The 21,993-nt window shown below is 56.0% G+C and overlaps 2 protein-coding genes across 4 annotated transcripts; one reads left to right on the plus strand and one right to left on the minus strand.

Annotated features, from left to right (window-relative positions):
* Window positions 1-2,266: 2,266 nt before the first annotated feature.
* Window positions 2,267-12,670, plus strand: ITFG2 (integrin alpha FG-GAP repeat containing 2). Of its 2 annotated transcripts, none has more exons than XM_059935106.1 (12): window positions 2,267-2,476; window positions 6,322-6,417; window positions 6,980-7,021; window positions 7,116-7,287; window positions 8,050-8,189; window positions 8,631-8,779; window positions 9,143-9,240; window positions 9,425-9,478; window positions 9,582-9,673; window positions 10,712-10,829; window positions 11,602-11,771; window positions 11,888-12,670. In XM_059935106.1, exons 1-12 carry the CDS (start codon window positions 2,381-2,383, stop codon window positions 12,011-12,013), a joined length of 1,353 nt encoding a protein of 450 aa, XP_059791089.1. In that variant the 5' UTR covers window positions 2,267-2,380; the 3' UTR covers window positions 12,014-12,670. The 2 variants fall into 2 exon arrangements, with proteins under 2 accessions (XP_059791089.1, XP_059791090.1); XM_059935107.1 differs by having other exon boundaries at window positions 2,268-2,476; window positions 11,602-11,775.
* A 508-nt stretch (window positions 12,671-13,178) lies between these two features.
* Window positions 13,179-21,384, minus strand: NRIP2 (nuclear receptor interacting protein 2). 2 transcript variants are annotated; one of them, XM_059935109.1, is made up of 6 exons: window positions 20,886-21,374; window positions 17,425-17,580; window positions 16,138-16,220; window positions 15,199-15,320; window positions 14,926-14,978; window positions 13,179-14,601 (listed from the first exon to the last, which is right to left on the minus strand). In XM_059935109.1, exons 1-6 carry the CDS (start codon window positions 21,072-21,074, stop codon window positions 14,509-14,511), a joined length of 696 nt encoding a protein of 231 aa, XP_059791092.1. In that variant the 5' UTR covers window positions 21,075-21,374; the 3' UTR covers window positions 13,179-14,508. The 2 variants fall into 2 exon arrangements, with proteins under 2 accessions (XP_059791092.1, XP_059791091.1); XM_059935108.1 differs by having other exon boundaries at window positions 14,514-14,601; window positions 14,926-15,320; window positions 17,425-17,577; window positions 20,886-21,384.
* Between the last annotated feature and the right edge of the window lie 609 nt (window positions 21,385-21,993).

The raw sequence follows: 21,993 nt of genomic DNA on the forward strand, positions 1-21,993 counted from the left end.
GGCTGGGAAAAGATAAAACAATGGAGTCATACGTACAGTGAAAAGAAACAATTCAAAACTAAATAAGTTTACACTTATTAGAGGGAAACATTTTAAAATTGGTTGTTTTTCCACCCCTTAACCCTAGTATGAAGCTTAGGGTTTGAGCCAGGATGAGAGAACAGAGATGTGGTAGTGCGGGACAAGGCAGCATGCAACTCCTCCGTAAGCAGATGGATTTAAAGCACCAGGTACACTCATGTGACCCAGAGCCTTGGAACGGACCCGGCCAGCCCCACAATACACCACAAGAAACAGAAACCTAAGGGTACCTACAATCCCCAGCGTCTGTCCAGACTACCTCCTCTTTGCTGTTCTGACCTACTGCTTCCTGTTCTCATCTTATCTGGCCATGAGAGCCACAGGATCTCTAGGGGTAGGGGTGTTGTGGCTCTCGTGGCCATCCCCTCCCCGGCTATCACTTGTAAAGCATGTTGCACGTGTATTATTTCATGTAATTAGTGCAACCACCCTGTGACCTTGTCTCCTTATTCCAGTTTTTTGGATGAATAAACGGGTTCAGCAAGATAAAGCAACAAGGCAGAAAGTGATGGAGGTGGGACTCAAACCAGAATTGTTTGAGCCAAAACCCCACGTCCCTTCTGTCACTGACTGCCAGAGCTCCTAGCAAAGTCCTCAGGCTAGAAATCAGGGTCCCCTCCCCGGCCCCAGACAAAAAGGTCCTGCCCTCCAGGGCCTTCTCCCACTATGTTCAGATGTAGAAAGTAGGCCAGCCCTGATCCAACATCCCCAGGTGAGGCAGACCTCCTTATTTTTACAATGTTGACTCCTGAAAGACCAACGTGTAGATCAGTCTGGGCCTGCAAACCTAAACTTAAAAATATACTGAGCACCTGTAGAATCTCACAAATAATACTTTTGATGTCCTGATTGATGAGGCCCAAAGAAAGGCTGCACTGGATTCAACATGGAAGGTTTCCCCCTGAGGCCAGCCTTGATGGTGATGTCCCATTTACGCTACAGAGGGGGGCTCCCGAGGGAGGGAAGCAAGAGCTTTGTGCTGGGGGGCCAGAGCAGACCCAGAATCCCAGCGACCCCGATTTCTAGCCTGAGGACTTTGCTAGGAACTCTGGCAGTCAGTGACAGAAAGGACGTGGGGTTCTGGCTCAAACAATTCTGGTTTGAGTCGCACCTCCATCACTTTCTGCCTTGTTGCTTTATCTTGCTGAACCCGTTTATTCATCCAAAAAACTGAATAAGGAGACAAGGTCACAGGGTGGTTGCACTAATTACATGAAACAATAATTGTGCAATGTGCTTTACAAGTGATTTTCAAACTTTTACCCACAGAGCACACCCACCGTGGGACAAAAAAATATTTTTTTGATAAGCCAGTATATACACGTATAAATATATACAATTGAAACAAAGGTTTCACAAAAATAATACTTACCTTACTACTCGAGATTACTTGGCATTTTCTATTCTATTTCGTTTTTTAAAAAGCTGGTCCGGGGCTTCCCTGGTGGCGCAGTGGTTGAGAATCTGCCTGCTAATGCAGGGGACACGGGTTCGAGCCCTGGTCTGGGAAGATCCCACATGCCACGGAGCAGCTGGGCCCGTGAGCCACAACTACTGAGCCTGCGCGTCTGGAGCCTGTGCCCCGCGACGGGAGGGGCCGCGATAGTGAAAGGCCCGCGCACCGCGATGAAGAGCGGTCCCCGCACCGCGGTGAAGAGTGGCCCCCACTTGCCTCAACTAGAGAAAGCCCTCGCATGAACCGAAGACCCAACACAGCCAAAAATAAAATAAATAAATAAATAAATAAAGTAGCTATAAAAAATAAAAGTGCTTTTAAAAAAAAAAAAAAAAAAAAAAAAAAAAAAGCTGGTCCGATTCACTACCCTCATTTCAAGACTCGTAATGGGGAGTTACGTAGTTTTTTTTAAAACACTGTTGGAAACCACACAGTCATCGGTTATTACGATTATTATGATTCTCAGGGATGGTCTGACGGCAGGAAATCTTCACTGCCAGGGCAACAAAGGACCAGGTACACTCAGGTCAAGGTTATTAGGTCAAGCCCGCGAAAGCGCTGTTGCCAAGGAAACGGCTCGGCCAGGCCAGCGTCGGCGGACCTGGGCGCGCAGAGCCTGCGGAGAAGAGGAGTGGCCCGAGGCCCTGTCACTCAGCCCCGCCCCCACGCCCGGCGCGCCCGGAAGGCCCGCCTCATCTCTGAGGTTAAGCGAGGAAGGCAGCGATTGGAGGCTCAGGGGTGACGTAACTTCCGCTGTGGGTGGGTTTCCGCTCGGGCAGCCGTCGGGAGGGGCTCGGGGAGCACTTCGCGGGGCTCCACGGTCCCTGAGCCCTGGGAACTGCGATGAGGTCGGTTAGCTACGTACAGCGCGTGGCCCTGGAGTTCAGCGGGAGTCTCTTCCCACACGCCATCTGCCTCGGAGACGTCGATAACGACACGGTCAGTGCATGCGCCCTGGAGAGACGCAGCCCGTCTGCGACGGCGGGGCGGGGCGGGGCGGGGCGGAGGAGGCCGCCCGCGGCGGCGTGTGCGTGCTGCGAGTGCGTACGGTGTGGGCGTGGACGGCGTGCGTTGCACGGCGGGCGGTGCGGACTGCGCGCGTACGCACGGCGCTGAAAGCCGGATCGGGAAGGGCTGTGTGGGCGGCTCGGGTACCCGGCATCCTGGCTGGATTGGTCCGGAGCCCTGCTGCACTGTCCTTCTAGGGACTCGCGTACCGGGTCCACTGCCTGGTCAGTCACTTGTTCCCAAGAGGAGCCAGTGAACTGTGGTGGCCGAGTTCCCAGCTCCTCCGGGGCCGCCTTCCCTTTCAGAGCGTCGGAAATAGGCTAAGAGCGCGCGTGCGGCTCCTGCGGGAGCACCTTCCGCACCGCCCGGCTCGGCCCGGCCCACCGGACTGCTCTCGGCGCTTGGCCGGGGTGTCTCCGCTTGGCGGGCCCACCTCGGTTGAGTTACTGGCTCAGTGTCCATGTCCCTTTCCTCCCTTAGCGGTCCTTCCTTTTCCCGTCGGTTAAGTGACTTAATACAGGTAGAGCAGGCAGAACCGTGTCTGGCACTCGGTTAACGCTCAGGACACGTTAGCGTCGTCGGTAGCGTTTGATTATGGGCCGAGGGCTCTGCTGCATTCTGGGAATTCAAAAGCCCCAGCCCGCAGGTAGCTCATCGTGGAGCGGGGGAAGGGTGATAGAAGAATAGGGAAATGTAGTGAGGCCCATTGATTACAAGATGTAGAGGGTTCTGGGGTGAAGCATTGAAGGGGACGGTGGCCGTTGATGGTGTGGGACACTTTTTTTCATAATCTCAGTTTCACATGAAAAGCTGACAGAAAGGAAGTGCGCTCTTTCTCTGCGTCCGCCCTCTAGAGACTTTCTCCCTACTGGTGTCGCAAGGCTTCCGTGGGGTCCTCGAGAGTGTGTATGCAAAGCACATGGTTGCTCTCCTCTCCTACCCTCTGCCCCCGTCTCTTCTCTGCCTCCCTCACATCTCATCCTCACCTCCCTAACTGGTCTGTGCTCTCTTTTCCCAGGGAAAAAAAATTCGGGCTAAAACGTCCCCACCACTCACCCCCAACCCCGCCCCGCCCCCAGCCTCCTTTACGCTGTGATGGAAAAAGTATTTTATGAGGCTTCTTGGCTCTACCCTGTCTAGGGAGGAAAAAGTTATTCCCATAAATTTGTGTTATGTTTTCTGGGCTTTCTCGTTTCTTCATATGCTCAGCAGTATAATTTTATGAGACAATCAAGGGAGGCATTTTAAACTAGTACGTTAACAAAGTGACGTTAGATGTGCATTATTTTCTATTTTACCTGATTGTTTAAAAGGGCACACGTGCCTTTTTTTCCTAGCTTCACAGTGTCAGCTTTTTTGGCAATTGTACTTTTCTAAGTGAATTGCACACTCAGTTCTGCAATATTAGGTATATTACACTACCTTTTTTGGGGGGGGGCTGTGGGCGTGCCGTGCAGCTTGTGGGATCTTAGCTCCCTGACCAGGGATTGAACCTGGGCCCTCGGCAGTGAGAGCGTGGAGTCCTAACCACTGGACCGCCAGGGAATTCCCTACCTCTTTTTTTTTTTAAACCTTAGTTGTAAGCATTGTAAGCTCTGTAAGGATAGGAATTTTAAAACTTTTTTTCACTGCTGTATTCCCAATACTTAGAATAGTGCCTGGGACATAGTAGGCACTCAGTAAATGTTTGTTGAATAAATGAGGGTTGTTATGAAAGGCAAATGTCATTATGTATCTCAAAGCAACTTGAAGGGTTTTGCCTGTTATTAATAAATATAATTGAAAGAAGGGCAAGTAGGTGAGGTAGTTGGCTACTAATCAGGTGTGGTACACTCAGCCTGCATGAGTATGGGTAGAAATTTTGTTACTGGTTCTCCAGGCCAACCTTTGGAGATTTGGGGCAGGAAAAATACTTATTTCATCCTATTAAACCAGTAACCTAAAGTAATTTGCGAGTAATTTATTTCCTGCTAAGTCAGAGGGAGAAGCCAGGGATAGAATACACACCCTCGAGGACCCAACAGAACCAGTGGGGAGACGGTGTCTAGAAGGGGGGCGCAGGTCACAGAAAGAGCGCACTTCCTTTCTCTGGTAGCATTTCTGACTGAAGGTGTACTCTGCAGCTGGGGTTCTTTAGTGTCACTGAGTAACCTCCGGAGGCCAGAGCCAGGATGGAACACAGAGGAGCAGAAGTGCTGGGGAGCAGATGGGCGACCCTGGAAGTGTGCTCGTCCAGGTCGCCTACCGAGTTGTATCTACTCACTCACCGCACTCACCACACTGTTTTACAATTTTATTCCTTTGTCTGTGCCCTTGTTAAACTGAGGTCCTTCTCAGCAGTTGTACAACTGTGGATCTGTGGCATTTGTCTTTGGGCCCCTAACGGGTTGTTCAGCTTTCCCTGAAAACTCAAGGGTTGACTGGGCATTCTCTTTCATTCTGATTTTTCTTTGTTTCTTGAAAAAAATATATTTAATTTGTCTATTAAGTAAACATTTATCGAGGGCCTACTATGGACTGTGGCATCTGTTGAATGAATGTATAGAAAAAGAATGGATTGTGTGAAAGATGCTAAGATCCCCAAGCCTTGGAGGCATTTAACTGGAAGCTGAAAACCCCCTGTTATTCGTGCTATTTGTCAGTCACCTTTCTAGATGCTTCCCTCCGTTAGCTCGGTTCCCACGGCAACCTTATGAGGGGGATAGTCTTATGATCCTCGTTTTATAGATGAAAAGATTCAGGCATGGAGGGCTGGATTCAAATTCAGGCAGCTGCACTCGGAGGCCCTGCGCTATTCAGCCTTTCTCCTGTGTGTCTGCGGAAGTCCTCCAGGGTGCAGAGGGTTTGATGTAAATAGATAAACTTGTTTTATGCTTCTGTTATCTAATGTCCCCACCAGAAACTGCCTTAACTATTAAAATATAATAAATCTAAGCTTCAGATCATTATTAATAAATCCCAATTCGTTTCTCATTTTTTCTTACTGTTGATCTGTTATGTCTTTGTTGCCTTGAAAATTAAATCTCTTGAGAATCTAATATTCACTCTGAGGACAGGAAAGGATGTTAGATGTCCCCCCAAGAAGGAATCATGAAAGTATTTCTGGAAATGGCATTTGGAGCCAGCTGGCTATCATCGTTATCCCCTTGAAAGGGCGGCCAGCCTTTGGGGAACCACTGGGAAATGGGGAGCCCACATGCAAACGGCGAAGAGGCTCCAGACCCTCCTGGGAGCTTAGCCACCACTAGGGGGCACCGGAGGCCCAGAGCTGGGATGCGGCCCCTCCGGCACCCCCACCCGCTGTGTCCACTCAGACGCACCAACGTCGCAAGGTCTTGCCAGGGGAGGGACGACCCCAGAGCTGACGTTGTCTTTATTTGGCCCCTGATTAAATATGAGCTCTGAAGTTAAATTCTCCAAAGGGTACATATTTGGGGTCATTTTCCTAACGTGTCCCATGCGTAAGGACAAATTAGAAACGCCGAAAGCAGGCGTGTGGGGCATTGAGCTATTCAGATGTCAGACTTTTCTGAGATGGAGCACAGATTCTGTATTGGCCCTTCTCTAACCTGCCCTGCCCTCAACACACACATACGCCTAACTGGAGATAAAGAACCTGGGAGACTGTGACTGTGTTGGTCTCGAAATCTTGTTAATAAAGTTGATGAAGATGCAGGTTGAGGTCTTGTGACTTCCGCAGAGTGGGCCCAGTCGAGAAGGGCTTGAGTGGCTCAGCAGGACCCCAGCCTAACCCTCTCTTCTCTCTCCATTTGAAGTTAAATGAACTGGTGGTGGGAGACACCAGTGGAAAGCTGTCTGTGTATAAGAACGATGACAGCCGGCCGTGGCTCACCTGCTCCTGCCAGGGAATGGTCAGTATTCAGCTCCCTGGGTCTCCAGGGGGAAGGGACTCCTCCTGCCCAGGGAGTGTCGAGGCTGGGTCCCACACATGAGCTCCCCAGCCTGTCCGAGGTCGCCAGCTACTGGTTAAGGATTCATTTGAATCGGAGGGAAGCCCCCAGGCTTCCCAGATGTCATGCGCACACACAGCCGGGCTGGTTTTCATTTTATGTGATGGAATGACTCCCTTAGTTTTTCGTGGATCTGCTGAGGTTGTCTGATCGTACGAAGTGTAGTAGAAAATGGGGGCAGTCATTTGAATACGTCTAGAAGTATGATAGTCCGGCTCTACTGATGTAGTTTTTGTTTTGTTTAAGCCCAAGTGGTCTTCACTACCTCAGGTCCTTATACTGCTGTCTGGTAAACTGGACCCAGAGCACAGTAACGGGATTAGCACAGCCTCTTGATGTGGGGCGTGCGCAGGAGTTTTCAGCGAATGACGGTGATGAGAAGCCCGCCCCGTGCTTCACAGAGCTTAGGGAGCACTGGGGACCCTTAGCGTGTCCCCCTGAGCCCCTCTTTCTTCTTTTGCAGCTTACGTGCGTCGGGGTTGGAGATGTGTGTAATAAAGGAAAGGTAGGAAGCCCAGGGAACTGCGGGTTTCCCTCGGCCCATCCCCGACACCTGTGCTCTGACGACCAGCCCCCTCCTCTACCTCTGTCTCTCCCAGAACCTGGTGGTGGCCGTGAGTGCCGAGGGCTGGTTTCACTTGTGTGACCTTACGCCCACCAAGGCCCCGGATGCTTCTGGGCACCACGAGACCCTCGGGGGGGAGGAGCAGCGCCCAGTCTTCAAGCAGCACATCCCTGCCAACACCAAGGTCATGCTGATCAGCGACATCGGTGGGCATGGCTGTCTTTGCAGGCAGCCAGGGAATAGGAGTCAAGGGGCAACAGAGCAGATCTCGAGGGAGCCAGGGGGCTCGTCGTGTTTGTTTGGGCAGTTGTCATGCATTTAACGCCAAGCTACTGAGCTCCCGTTATAAAGCAGGCATCGTTCCAGGCACTGGGATTGCAACAGTGAATAAAACAGACAAAAGTCACTGCCCTCTTGGACCTTTACTAGGAAGGGACAGAAAATAAACGCTAGCCATGTGGTAAGGAAGTTAAACAGTGTATTCGGAAGTAGTAAGCGCCATGGAGGAGATCACACACGGAAAGGGGCTGGAGGGTGCTGAGGTAGAGTTGGCCGTTCTAAATGGAGTTGTCAGGGGAGCCCCTGCCGAGAAGGGGACAGCTGATCAACAACTCAAGGTTGCGAGAGAGTGAGCCGCTTGGATATGGGGCTGGTACTTGGGCCAGAGGCTGTCTCGAAGGTGCTGGTAGGGATATGGGTGCATCAGGGCACTCGAGTCGTGTACCCGAGGGAAGAAGTGACAGGCCCTGCGGGGCAGCTGTGTGGTTCTGGACGCAAGGGCAGGCAGGGGAGCGGGTACCTGGCTCAAGGGGTGACGGGGCAGCTCGGCAGGTGGGCCTGAGGTCGAACCTGATAAAAAGTGCCAGTGGCGGTGGTGCTAGAGGGGCGGGGAGGAGGGCGTGCTCGTAGGACTCCAGCTGGTGAAGACAGGTTTGGCTCCAAACTCGTCTCATTTTCTGGATCCACAGATGGCGATGGCTGTTGCGAGCTGGTGGTGGGTTACACAGACCGCGTGGTCCGGGCTTTCCGCTGGGAGGACCTGGGCGATGGCACCGAGCATCTGACAGGGCAGCTGGTGTTGCTTAAGAAGTGGATGCTGGAGGGTCAGGTGAGAGGCTGAGCGTGGGGGCCACAGCCCAGGAGCAGGACGGGCCTCCCTCCTGGAGGGGCTTGTGGGAGAACAGGTGGGGGCAGGGGCTCAGGGTGGGAAGAAGGGAAAACCACCTTGTTGACAGAGACCCAGAGGAGATCACTTCGAATCAGGGTCTTAGGGGAGATGGCCAGTAACAGGCAGACAGGAAGGAACATTGCGCTAAGAATTAGGGATGTGATGGTGGGTGTGTCGCGTCGGGATCCGTGCCGCTGGAGCGCAGGTGCTCCCTGTGGAGAGGGTGGCACCGGCAGGAGCCCCGTGGACGCTGCACTTCCCCCTGCTGCTGCCCTTGAAGGCTGAGGACATGTCCCAGGGCCCCTGCCCACCCCCCGTCCTCTGCAGGCTTTTGCCTTTCTCTCGCCCGCAGCCCCCTTAAGCCCCCATTCTCTGGTGCAGGTGGACAGTCTCTCGGTGACTCCAGGGCCCCTGGGTGTACCTGAACTAATGGTATCTCAGCCAGGCTGTGCTTACGCGATTCTGCTGTGTACCTGGAACACAGACCCTGGGCCGCCTCCCACCTCTGAGGGGCCCGAGGAGGGCACTAGGTAAGGGGGGCGGGCCTGTGGACGGTGGGGTGCCTGGCCGCGAGGTGGGCGCCCACAGCCATGGAGGGGTCTGTGGTTGGAGTAGCATCAGCTGGGTCCCGGCACAAGCACCTCTGCCCCTTAAGGAAGATTATTTCGGGACCCAGGGAATCCCGACCCTGACGCAGCAACTGGAAGAGGTTCTGAGATTCCAGCCTGGCAGCTCCGTCCCTCTCTCTCGACTTGCCCCCTGGGCCAGGTGGAGTGGGCGATAGGTCTCCCAGCTGATTCACGTCCTGGAAGCTCGCACAGAGATGGGGCCCACGCGGGTCCGGAGAGCCAAGCTCTCTTGGGCTCCCACTTAACCGCCCTCCCCCACCACAGGGAGACCCCCGCTGCCCGAGACGTCGTGCTGCACCAGACGTCCGGCCGCATCCACAACAAGAATGTCTCCACTCACCTCATCGGCAACATCAAGCGAGGTGGGGCGGGGCGGGGTGGGGGATGCAGGGGGGAAGGGGAGAGGGGAGGTACAGGACCACCCTTGTTTCTAGCGCATTCTTCACGCCCCGCCCTTGGCCGCCCTCCGCGTGTGCTCTGATCTCGCCTTGCCTTTCGCGTTTCCTTCTTCTGGTCCTTCTACCGCGCCGACCCCTCCCCCCACAGGCCGCAGCCCCAAGAGCGGCGCCTCCGGCCTCTTTGCCCTCTGCACCCTGGATGGTGAGTCCCTCGGGTCAGCCATGGGCCGTGCAGGGTGGGCCCATGTTGTGTGCCCGGGGTCTGCGCAGGGTTCTGCCCCCAGCCCGGCCGCCTCTCCCCGCAGGGACACTGAAGCTCACGGAGGAGGCAGACAAGCTGCTGTGGTCGGTGCAGGTTGACCACCAGCTCTTCGCCCTCGAGAAACTGGACGTCACGGTGAGTGGGGGCCCGTAGGGGGCCATTCTCCCTTCTCAGCCGCCTCCGCCGTTACCTCAAGGCTCCCTAGACAGGTCTGGCCCCCGGAGCTCCCCCCACTCCACGGGCTCAGCACTGTTCTCCGTGCCGCTGGCGAAGCTCCCATTTCAGCAGAGCCGATGGCTCCGAAGAGAAGCAACTTGTTCTTAGGGTCCAGGAGTGAGTTGCTCGCCCATCTGCAGACGTCCGCACACGAGTGTGTGTTCACCAGAGCTGTGGCCCCTGGTTTGGCCGGTGGGGCTGCGCTGACGCGGCCGTTGTGCCTGCTTGAGGGTCTGGGAGGAGAGGCGCGAGGCTCTGAGGTCAGGTCAGGCCCGGCTCTGAGTCCCGGTGCTGCCCCCTCCCGGCTGGGCGGCCCTGGGTGAGTGAGCTTGTTTCTCTAAGCTGGCACTTCCTCAGTATAAAATGGGAGTGACGTTGCCTACTTCTTAGGGTTGTCGCGCGCACTCTGTGGGGGTGGCTCGTTCAGCAGCCCCCTCTGGTGCCAGGTGCCGGGAGATGGTCGGTGAGAAGCGCTGAGGGGTTGCCTTCCCAGCTGTTTGTCACCCGGAGCCGAGTCCACGGCTCCCGTAATTTCATCCACCCGGTCAGGAAGCCTTTCTACAACAGCTCCTGGGGACTTCCCTGGTGGCGCAGTGGTTAGAAATCTGCCTGCCAAAGCCGGGGACACAGGTTCGAGCCCTGGTCCGGGAAGATCCCACGTGCCGCAGAGCAGCTAAGCCCGCGCGCCACAGCTACTGAGCCTGCGCTCTAGAGCCCGCGAGCCACAACTACTGAAGCCCGCGCACCTAGAGCCCGTGCTCCGCAACAAGAGAAGCCACCGCAATGAGAAGCCCGCTCATCGCAAGGAAGAGTAGCCCCCGCTCGCCGCAACTAGAGAGGAAGCACGCGCACAGCAACAAAAACCCAACGCAGCGAAAAATAAATGAATTGAAAGAATAAAAAAAAAATAAAACGGTTCCTGGCCACCCCTACATCCCGGTCTCTGGCCTTTTTCAGGGCAACGGGCACGAGGAGGTGGTCGCCTGTGCCTGGGATGGACAGACGTACATCATTGATCACAACCGCACCGTCGTGCGCTTCCAGGTGGACGAGAACGTCCGCGCTTTCTGTGCAGGTGGGACCCTGCCCCGCGCTCCTTGCTAAGCACACCTGTCCCCCTCGCTCGCACTCTCACTGCGGCCCCTGACATAAGTCTTCGTAAACAAACGAGTTCTTCAGCTCTTCCGTTAGAGGGTGTGAGTGGGTACCAGATTGCCATCTTTACAGTTTTAACTAAGAGGAGATAAAAGACAGTGAGGCGTCTATCTTTGGATATTTTAAAGGATCAGATATGGGGGGCGGGTTGTTCAGAAAAAAGAGTCGGATGAGTTCTTGTCTGCCTGCTGTGTGGAGATATGGGAAAGTTCTTCCCCATCTGAACATGTCAGGACTCTGTGAAGACTGTTCTCCAAGTTCCATTCTCTTAGTTCCAAATTGGGGACCTTGGGAAGCAGCGTTAACTCCTTTGGGGGTGTCTCTGGTCACTAAAATGGTAACACTTGAACGACGCGCTGGTGCCACATTCCAGTGACCTGGGAAGAGGGATCACCACCCAAGAGAAGCCGCCCTGCGTTACCCTGGGGCTGTCACTGAGATGGGAAACCAGCACATGTCACCTCCTAGGACACTGTCCTGCCTGGGCTTTGTTACTGTGGTTTTCCGTATCTGGAATGGGCCAGATATTTTACGTTTTACCTGCTTTACTGAGTTCCCAACAAGGAAGAAATAGAGGGCCTTTAGTTTTCTGCTTGGCGTCCACGGGTGGGTAGAAGCTGCTGACACGAATGCCGCCCGCGCCGGGCATGAGCCTCCCCGACCTTTTTCTCCCCCCGCCACCCCTCCCCCAGGCCTGTACGCCTGCAAAGGGGGCTGCAACAGCCCCTGCCTCGTGTACGTCACCTTCAATCAGAAGATCTACGTGTACTGGGAGGTGCAGCTGGAGCGGATGGAGTCCACCAACCTGCTCAAAGTGCTAGAGGCTGAGCCGGAGTTCCGGGGCCTGCTGCGGGAGCTGGGGGTGGGTGAGTCCTGGGGGCGGGGCTGCTGCGGGAGCTGGCGGTGGGTGAGTCCTGGGGGCGGGGCTGCTTTGGGAGGCCAGGTCCCAGCAGACCCACCAGCCCCTCTTGCCCGCAGACCCTGACGACCTCCCCGCCGCCCGGGCCCTGCTTCACCAAACCCTCTACCATCCGGATCGGCCACCACAGTGTGCCTCCACAGGCCTCCAGGATCCCTCCTAGCTGGACCGGCCGTCTTGGCTGAACGGGGATCCTTCTGAACCTCCCCACCCCGCAAGCTGTCCATGGTATTTGCGAGACAGGGAGTGCACATTACAGAGGAAGGATGGCGGCAACCCTAGGGTGACTGTGAACTGTAGACCTCGTGGTCTTTCTGGTGAAGGAAGAGACGAGTTGCTTCTCTGCCCCTTTCCTTGTGTGCCTCACCCATCACACCAGTAGGCACTGCCCCCTCCCCAGAGCTCCCCACTCTTGTTGCGTGGGAAACAGACTTGTTCGTGAGGAGGGACTACAAATCTCTCGCTACTCCCCAACCAGGCTTTGGGGCCAGTGGCGCGATGGCAGTGAGGGCCCTTCCCCCAAGTTCCATCTTCCGTGGCACGGCTCCAGGTCACTGACATCAGTGATTGTTACACGAATGGCGAACCACAGATCTTTGACTTATGATGGGTTTCGTCCTCATAAATCCATCGTAAGTTGAAAATATTGTAAACTGAAAATGCATTTCCCATACCTCACCTACCGAACGTCACAGCTTAGCCTACCCTGTGTTAAATGTGCTCAGAACACTTACGTCAGCCTACAGCTGGGCAAGATCACCTAACGCAAAGCCTACTTTATAGTAAAGCGAGGGATATCTCATGTAATAAATTGAACACACTACTGAAAGTGAAAAACAGAATGGTCATCTGGGTACAGAATGGTTGTAAGTGTATTGGTTGTTCACCCTCATGATTTTAAAATCTGATGCAGGTTTACAGTTCAGGCCACAATCAGAATGATACCCTGGGCCATTTATATCCCTTCTGCTCTTGATTCCTGTGCTCTGAATCAGTGGTTTTCGAATTGTAGGTTGCAATCCTTTGGTGGGTTGTGGTCGGCAATTTTTTTAAATAAATGAGATAGAATAGACTAAGTAGGATAAAAAATATGGGAGTATATTGCTCACGTGTAGGGAAGGATTGTTTTGTTATACTTGTTTGTGTCCGTGCACGTGTGTGTACTGAGTGCAATGTAGAGTACACTTCCTGCTGAGTTGTGTTCAGAGGAGTTGGAAAGCCACTGCTGTCAGTTATAGTGACCCCAGCCAGAGGGGTCAGCCCGAGGGAATGTCCCCATTCACATTTCCTTCTGTAAGGGAACAAGGGCAGAGTGATCATTCAGCGTCTGAAGCAGAGAAGGACGCTAGCTAAGACAAACAGGTGTTTATTCAAATGGAGAAGCCACTGAGCTGAGGGCTTCCTTGGGCCTGGGTCTGCAATTGCAGAAGCAAAGGAGGCAGAAGGGAGGGGCACAGGGCGAGGCCTGGGAGGGCAGGGGTCAAGGAGCACGGCCAGAGGGGCCAGCGCACTCTCACACCTGTGCCAGTGAGCCCCTCTCCTCTCCTCTGGGTGCAGAGGACTCAGCTGAGAAAGGTATGGCCGGGGATCCCGGCAGATCCTGGTTCTGCTCTGATCTAATCCACACCAGGCTCAGGGTTTTGATTCCGACCCGAGTGTCCTAGTCCCCTGGTCGGGTTAGTTATACCGCTGTCTTCCTCTTCCCCTAATCCAACATATGAGAGACTCAAACAAGCCAGAAAGGCACCCGGGGGCCTGGCCCTTTGAGGTTTGGGCTCTTCACAGGGAAGGTAGCAAAGCCTCCTTGTGTCTTTGCTGGACTCAGGGCCGGGGGGGCTTGGGGGGTGGGTAGCCACTGATGCCAGAAAGACCAGCTCAAGCTCAGGAGGCCAGAGATGAGGGGTGGGAAGAAGGTCTAATGAAGTGGATAGTTCTAGAAATAAGGAATATTGGTCAGGTTAAGTCTGGGTCCTGGCAATGCCACCATCCTGCCTGCCTTGGGGGGCAGTTCCCCACAGGGCTCTCCACACATGCCCAGTGGGTGAAGAAGCAGGTGGAGGGTACGTATCTGGAGTAAATAGCAGCCCCAGAAGAGGCAGTGATGAAGGAACCCCCGGCCCTCGTGGGCCAGGCATTCCTCTACTGTTGTGGTGACCGTTTCTCTCCCGCTCAGCTGTGCGCAGATCAGAGAAGTGGACACAGCAGGGCCAGGGACCCAGGCCGGGGAGGGGGGCGGGCTAGTTGTGAGGCGAGCCACGCGGAGTCCAGGCCTCGACGGTGTTCGGGGTGGACGGGGCAGGCAGGGGCCAGCAGCAGGCTGCAGCCTTGGACTCCGGCCACCCCCTGCTGTGCCAGGGGCCCAACCAGGACCCCGCTCTGCTGATGTCCTTTTCTGCAGTCCTGACTGAGCTCCGCTCTTCTTGGGACGGGGGGGATGAGAGAGGACGGGGAAACCAGAACCCTGAGATCGCGGGCCCTCCAGGGAACACTCCTCCTGGGGGGATGGGGCAGGTGCTGAGAAGCAGAGGAGTGTGGCCGACTGGGAAATGGGACAGTGGGGTCAGGGTGGTGACAAGAGGGACAGACCCAGCTGTCTCAGCTACCTGACTCTAGTCATGCCCCATCATGGCTCTTCCCCTCAGGCAAGGAGCTTCCCCCTGGGGACCATCGGGGGCAGCGGTCACTGGCCCGGCTCTTGGTGCAGAGGCAGGAAGGGCAGCTCAGGGAAGGGGGCTTTCAGCCGCAGCACGCGGTGCTCCAGGTCAATGCAGCACTGTGGGGTTGGGGGACGATGAGCTCACCTGGGCAGGTAACCCGTCTCCCAGCCACGCTGCTTTGTTCCCCTCCGCCTTCTCCCAGCACCCTGCTCTTTTCTCCTCCCTGTTTCCATTCACCTGGACCGCTATCACAGAGGGACCCGGTTCTCCATATTTTTCACAAATAAGGAACCTCTAAGGATCGAGGGTGAAATCCCACATCTCCAAGTCCTCCTCCTCGCAGCCTGGCCCATGCTTCCACACCCGTGCCCCCTACCTCTTTTTCCCAGCCCGCGGGGTCAGGCCTTGGGTGTGGGTGTCAGCACGAGCATCCCCCTTACCTTGAGAGACAGCAGAGTCTGCAGGCCAAGGCACAGTTCAGGACTCTCCACATCTGCGGGAGCCATTTGAGAATGCTGCTGTCCTCCTGTCAGCACTCGCCGCTTCTCTGCTCCCCCCACCACCCCAGGCCAGAGAACCTTGGGGATAATCAGAGCATCTTTGGGGGTACCTCGTCTGTGCTGGCAGGAGCTGAGAGGCTCTGCCTTCGCCCCGCCCAGGAGGGAGAGCTGCAAGAGCAGAGACGCGGGGCTGCTGACGGAGAGGGGACTTACCTACCACCCGGGCCGAGCACGCCACGGTTGCCTGGCCCAGCTGTAGCTCCAGCGGCTCCACCTGGGCTGGAGGCCCAGGTGCCAGGTCCCCAGCTGGGGCTTTTAGGACCCTCTTCCCTAACCTGTGGTCAGGAAGCAAGGCTTAAGGCCACCACAGCCCCCCACCCCGGTAGTCCGCTAGTGTCCCTCCCCGCCACACTTTGGGTTCTCAGCCAACCCTGGACCCACGTGGGGTCTAAGTCCTGTCTTCTCTGCCAGAGCCCCCATCAACTCTTTTTAAAAAAGTAACAGCTTTATTGAGATATAGTTCATATACCATGAAAGTCACCCTTTTTCTTCTTTTTTCTTTTTTTTGGCCGTGCCACGTGGCTTATGGGATCTCAGTTCCTGGACCAGGGATTGAACCCAGGACACGGCAGTGAACACTCTGAATCCTAACCACTAGACCAGCAGGGGGAACTCCCAAAAGTCACCCTTTTTAAGTAGACAACAGAGGGACTTCCCTGGTGGCGCAGTGGTTAAGAATCCGCCTGCCAATGCAGGGGACACGGGTTCGAGCCCTGGGCCGGGAAGATCCCACATGCCGCGGAGCAACTAAGCCCGTGCGCCACAACTACTGAGCCTGCGCTCTAGAGCCCCTGAGCCACAACTACTGAAGCCCGTACACCCAGAGCCAGTGCTCCATAACATGAGAAGTCACCGCAATGAGAAGCCCGCGCACCACGACGAAGAGTAGCCCCCGCTCGCCGCAACTAGAGAAAGCCCGCACGCAGCAACGAAGACCCAATGCAGCCAAAAATAAATAAATAAAATAAATTTATAAAAAGAATAAAAATAAAGGAGACAACAGAATTCTGCAACCATCACTAATTTCAGAATATTTTCATCACCCTAAAAAGAAGCCCCCTCCCTACTCATTCTTTTGGGCCCCCGTCTTACCCCAGGCGGCTGAGGCATCCAGCAGAGATCTGATTGTAGTGGGTGCCCGTGTCCACGGCCACCTGAAGAACCTGGTCCTGGCACTGAGAAAGGGGGGAGGGGAGGGGACTCCGTGAGTCCCCACGGGGTAGGGGGGAGAAAGGGTTGGGACTGGCTCTGTCACCTTTCCCAGCCCCTGATGGGCCCCTTTCAGAAATGAGTGAAGGGCTGGGAATTCCCTGGCGGTCCAGTGGTTAGGACTCCACGCTGTCACTGACAAGGGTGCGGGTTCAATCCCTGGTCGGGGAACTGAAATCCCACAAGCCGCTCAGTGCGGCCTCCTGCCCACAAAAAGTGAGTTAAGGCTGTTTTTTATGGGACTCGTACAGTTGAGGCAGAACTGGGTCAGATACGGAATCAAGAAAGGAAGTAAAGCCGCAGGCGGTGAGAGCGTACTTTGGGGAGGATTCGACCCGAAGTGTAGGTCTGTGCCTGTGCTTGTTGAGAGTACTGCCGAGGGCCTCCCGTTAGAGGAATCTGGGGTGGGAGTGAGGAGGGATGGGGGGACCGCAGTACCTGGTTAGGAAATTAGATGTGGGGAACAGATTCGCCACCGCAGGCGAAGGAAGACAAGGTCGCTTCCTTTTAGATAAAAACAGACGTTTGGGTTTGCACCTGGATACCGCAAAACACATTGTTTTCTCCTTCCACACTGTTTGCTGAGGTCTGCTGTGCGTGGGCACGTGGAAGGGGCGGCAAGGGAGGCTGCTCCCAGGATGCGGGGGAGTGGAGGGTCACCAGTGCAGCGAGAGAGTTAAGGCTGTGGGTTGTGAGTCTGGAGCCTTAGATGTTGCGGGGGAGGAAAGGCTCTTCCACGGGGAAAGTCAGGGGAGCTTTCCCGGAGGCAGTGACAGCTGAGGCTGGAAGGATCCGAGAACGTGGACCTAGGATGACAGGCAGAGGAAGCACCGAGCAAAGACGGGCAGAAGGGAGGGGACGGCTCGGCGTTGGCTCCGGGGACGACAAGGCTGTGATCTGGAGCACGTGAGCTTTCGCGGGAGGGCTGCGTTATCCACACGTGCACACCGTTTGTGTGTGGAGCACACTCACGTTTCAAGATGATACTTTGCTCAGGGAAAGGGAGTCGTGTGCACCTCGGAAAGACGGGGCGGGGAGGGGCGGGGAGCAAAGGACATGGAGGATCCCAGCTTGTGGCCCAGCCTGGGGAGGGGGCTCCCGCATCCCTCCCTCACCACCGGGGCAGAAGGGAGAGTGGGTGAGGGGAGCAGGCCCAGGAGGGGGTCTCACCTTGCAGTTGACCAGAAGAGCCGGCCTTTCTGTCTTGCTGGTCCTCCTCCTGCTCTCCTGGCCGTGGATCGCGGCCTGCACCAAGGGATGCTCCCCCAGAGGCCGGCTCGGGTTCCCCTCCACCAGACGCCTCTGGATCACGTTGTGCGGTTGCTGCTTCCATCACAAAACGTGCAGATGCTCAGTTCCCTCACTTTACAAATCCCAGGCCGTTCTCCCCAGCCCCGCCCCCCTCCGGAGTCTCCTGGGAGTAAGAAGGGGTGAGAGCTTCCCCAAGGATCCCAGCAGTCACATCATTATAGCAGACCTAGTCCCAGTATCAAATCATGCCGTTTTCCAGGACCCCAATGTATTGCTCAGTAATGGAGAGATGGGGACGGGGGGAGGGTCTCTCCTCGGTTAGATAGACAGGACATTTCAGGCACTCGTATGATGCTGGGGGGAAATTCTCTCTCAACTCTACAACACATATTCTTGGGGACATTTTTTCTTTTTTTCTTCCTCTGACCTCATCCTTCTGTGGGATGCAGATCCCAGAGTTGATGGTGTGATGAAAAGAAGTCAAAGTAACAAGAACAAACAAAAAAGAAAAAAAAGCCCAAATCTAAACTAGGAAGCTGGGGGAGTTCCCTGGTGGCTCAGTGGTTAAGACTTGGTGCTCTCACTGCCGGGGCCCGGCTTCCATCCCTGGACAGTGATCTAAGATGCTGCAAGCTGCGAGACATGGCCAAACAAACAAACAAGCAAACAAACGACCTAGGAAGCTGGGCGTCATCCTCACCGTCCTTCACCTGAAGCCACCCCACCCCATCCAGTCACTTCTAGATTCTGCCAGCTTCGCCTCCTGTATTTACGGTCCACCTCTCTTTCTGTTACTGCTTCGTTCACACCTCAGCACAGCTCTCCTGAGTCCCTGGGACGCCTCCCTAAGTCCATAAGGACGTGCCTCTCAAACCCACCTGCTCAAAGCCAGGGAGTCTCTGAAACCCTTGCTCCCCCAAGTGCCGTCCTCAGATCAGCAGCTTTACCATCACTAGGAAGCTCGCTAGAAGTGCAGAATCGTGACCTATTGAACTGGAACCTTGTTTTAACAAGATGCCCAGATGACCTGTGTGCACAGTAAAGTTTGGGAAGCACAAAGCAACATGTCAAACTAAGCCTGTCACTCCCCTGCCTAAAATCCATCAGAGCCCTCCTCTCCCCACCGTGCCTACCTGGGGGTGACAGCCCAGGTGACCTGGCCACTGCCTCATCTCCGCCCCCCACCCCCCGCCGTGCTCACCTGCCCCAGCGGCCCCTCTGGCGCTGCCTGGACCAGGCTGCCCTTCACCTCCATGCCTCTGCTCCTGCACACCCCTCCTTCTGAAACTCCTCTTCTCACCCTTCTCTAGACCAGACTGGGCCACTGGCTCAGGAACTCCTCTTTATCTGGAGAGAGGCTTTTATTTTAAGTCTGGGGTTCCAATTGCATGCTGTAATTCATGCAGGCTTCGTTCACCTCCTCCAAGAAGCCCCGTCTGACCTCTTTGCACTCTTCCCTCCACACACCAGGCGGGGGCAGCGTCCTGTCCCATGACCTCCTTTGTCATGCGTCTCAAAGCTGTTATCTGCCCTTGAGGTCAGGTCTGTATCTCAGTGCTCTTTGCATAACAGGGCTCAGCTCAGCATACAGTAGGCACTCCATAAATGCTCACCGAAGAATGACTGTGTCCCTCCAGGCTCCACACATGCTTCCCCACCTGCCCTCTCTCCTCGGGAGCCTGGGATTGTTTTTCTACCCTTGGCTTAATGAGGCCCTTGAGGCTGCTCCCGCCAACAGGCTGCCAGCAGGAGACCGAGCTCTGGGAAAAGGGCAGCAGCGAGCTCTGGGAGCGGCTGGGAAGGGCAGCTCTGTGGTTTCCAGCCCTCCTCCCACCTGTCCCACGAGGGACGCAGGCTCAGGCCCCCGAATGCTGTGTCTTCACTCCCAAAGCCATACAAGGTAACTGCTCCATGTCAGTCCGGGAGGTCCTGAGGGTAGAAGGCTGGACCCGCCACGCTGGGGCGGCAGTGTTAATAGAGCCTCTTCGCCTGGGCCGAACCGATGAGGGATGGGCCGCAGAGGGCAGAGGCTGTGATTTCCTAGCCACTGAGAGCCAAAGAACCTGCTTCCCTGCTCCATCTGTTTCTCAGCTGTTCTGGCTGTTTGCAAGGAGGTTCTCTGAATTGAAATCTCAGTCTGGTCACCTTTCCCCTTTGCGGGGCTGCTGGGCTGGGCTCCTGGAGGGGGAACATTTGGCTGGGAGGAATGTGGAAAGGTAGGGTTCTTTCAGGAAATGCAGTGAGGGGCTGCATCTGGCTCCAGGTTTCCGGGGAGAAGGGGCCGCCAGAGTGGCCTGGAAATGGCCTCATACACCTCAGGTTGCAGGAGTCCCTCCTCTCAGACTCCCTGCCCAGGAGATGAGAGAGGACAGGGTACCCCCCACCTTCCTACAGAAGCCCTCTTGTCCTCTGTGAGCCGGAGGCCAGAGCCATCGCATCTTCTCCGGACCTTGTGGATCTTACTTTCTCTCTCAGGCTAAATGGAATAGTAGGAGTAGCTGGAGGGACAACAGCCTTTAGACAGAGATCCCAATCATCCAGGCACTGTTCTAAGTCCTTTACAGGTATTAGCTCATGTAACTCTTACATCCCTGGGAGGTACATCCTGTTGATTTTATCCTCATGTAACACATGAAGAAACTGAGGCTCAGAGACATAAAGTGACTTGCCTGAGTTGCTAAGTGCCAGAGCCAGGATCTGAACCCAAGCATCCTGGCTCCGAGGAAGGCCACTCTCTCAGCCCCTCCCTCTGTCAGAGGGGAGTGAGTATATGCAGCTGTCCCCTGACTCACCCACCCCTCGGAGTCACTCCCCGACCCCGTTCCCTCGGGAGGCCACGCTGCTGCAGGGGGATGGAAGGAAAGGAGGCTGGAAGGGCCACTGCACCTGCAGGGAGCAAGGGGGCCCTCAGGAGCCCGGCGCCCAGGCAAAAGGCATGGAAAACCCTGGTGTTCTGGCGAGGATGGGGCGGGGCGCACCGAAGGTCCAGTCCCAGTGTGAGGGGACCCGTGGTTTAGGCAGAGGAGGGAATCGCGACCTTGAACCCGTCAGTCCTCCGGGCCCAGCGGTAAACGACTGCTCCAGGGACTCCCTGTCCCCACAAACCTCTGCTCTAACCAGTGCTCCTCTCTTCCCCCCAAGACAAGCCTGGGGCTCTTTGGGGAAGCTGAGCAATAGATAGGGTCCCCCAGAGCCACCAAGCCGTGGGAACACCCCAGTGAAGAGCCGGGAACGGTCAAGGTGAACCCACAAGTCAGGGCTGCCTCTCCCCTCCCCGTGGGCAGGGAGGGGCAGCTGGAGGCTGGGGTCTGCACCCTCCCGGCGGAGGAGAGAAGGGGCCCCGGCCCCCCGGGGGCGGGGAGGGGGCAGGGCAGCCTCACCCAGTCTTTGGAGGTGCCCAGCCTCTTGAGGCCGTCCAGGGGGAGCAGGTCGGCCGAGTCCTTGTGCAGGAACCGGGTGGCCTGTCTGCGCTGGCGCTGCCGGCTGCTGGCTCGGCCCCGCGGCTCTGCCTCAGGTCCCCTGTCCCCGGCATCTCCCTCCTCCCTCGGGGCGTCCGGCCGGACGCTCATGGCCCCCGCGGGCGGGCCGGGGGCTCCTGAGCCGTCTTGCCCTCCGTCCTCTCTGCTTCCTCGACCCGGCAGCTTTCTGCCTGCAGCTCTCCCGACCGGAGAGCCTCCGCGGAGGGAAGAAAAGAGGAAGTAAATAAACAACGTGCGGGAGCGGCGACGTCAGACACCAATTTCCAGAGCTTGCAGTAGAGGGAGCGGGGCTCCGGCTGGAAAAACCCAGCCCTGGAGGAGAGGGGGCGCTTGCAGGGCTGCAGCTGGTAGGCTCTGCAGCCTCGCCAGCTCCCGGGTCGTGGCCCGAGTGGGCGGCGGCGGGAGTGCGTGCGTGTGTGTGTGTGTGTGTGTGTGTGGCTGAGGGGGTGTATCTGTGCTCTAAACTGTCAAGGTGTCCGTGCCAGGTGGGTAGAGAGGGAGTGTGTGCCAGTGCGCGGAGGTGGCAGCCCGCGTGCTCGGGGCGTGCGTGGAATGCAGGGCGCGCATGCCTGCGCGTGTGCCCCCTGGGCTGCCCCGCCGTGCCCTCCACCTGGGGCTCTCCGCAGCCCCGGGGCTGGGATGCAGGCCAGCACTGGGTTCAGAACAGAGACGGGCAGCGTCACCGTGTCCCCGCTCCTCTCCTGCCTCTCAACAGGAGCCCCCCCCCCCCTTCCTGGGCCTCAACCTTTCAGCCTCCTTTGCTCCTTTACGCTGGCTTCTGGGTTCCAGGGCTGGCAAGAACAGCTCTGAACCTCCCCGCAATTAGGGCCCCAGCTTCCTCCTCTCCTTTATGTAAGGCTCATTGAGTCCTGCCTCTTTTTTAAAAAGTTATAATTCAAGCATGCAGAAAGTTATAAAGTTTTTTTTTTTCTCTTTTCATTAGAAAGGAAAAAAACAAAACAAAACTGCTACAAATATAATTGAAGCTCCTTGTGGGCCTCTTCTCCCC

The sequence above is a fragment of the Balaenoptera ricei genome, chromosome 10 (genome assembly GCF_028023285.1).
Source record: "Balaenoptera ricei isolate mBalRic1 chromosome 10, mBalRic1.hap2, whole genome shotgun sequence".
Lineage (NCBI taxonomy): Eukaryota > Metazoa > Chordata > Mammalia > Artiodactyla > Balaenopteridae > Balaenoptera > Balaenoptera ricei.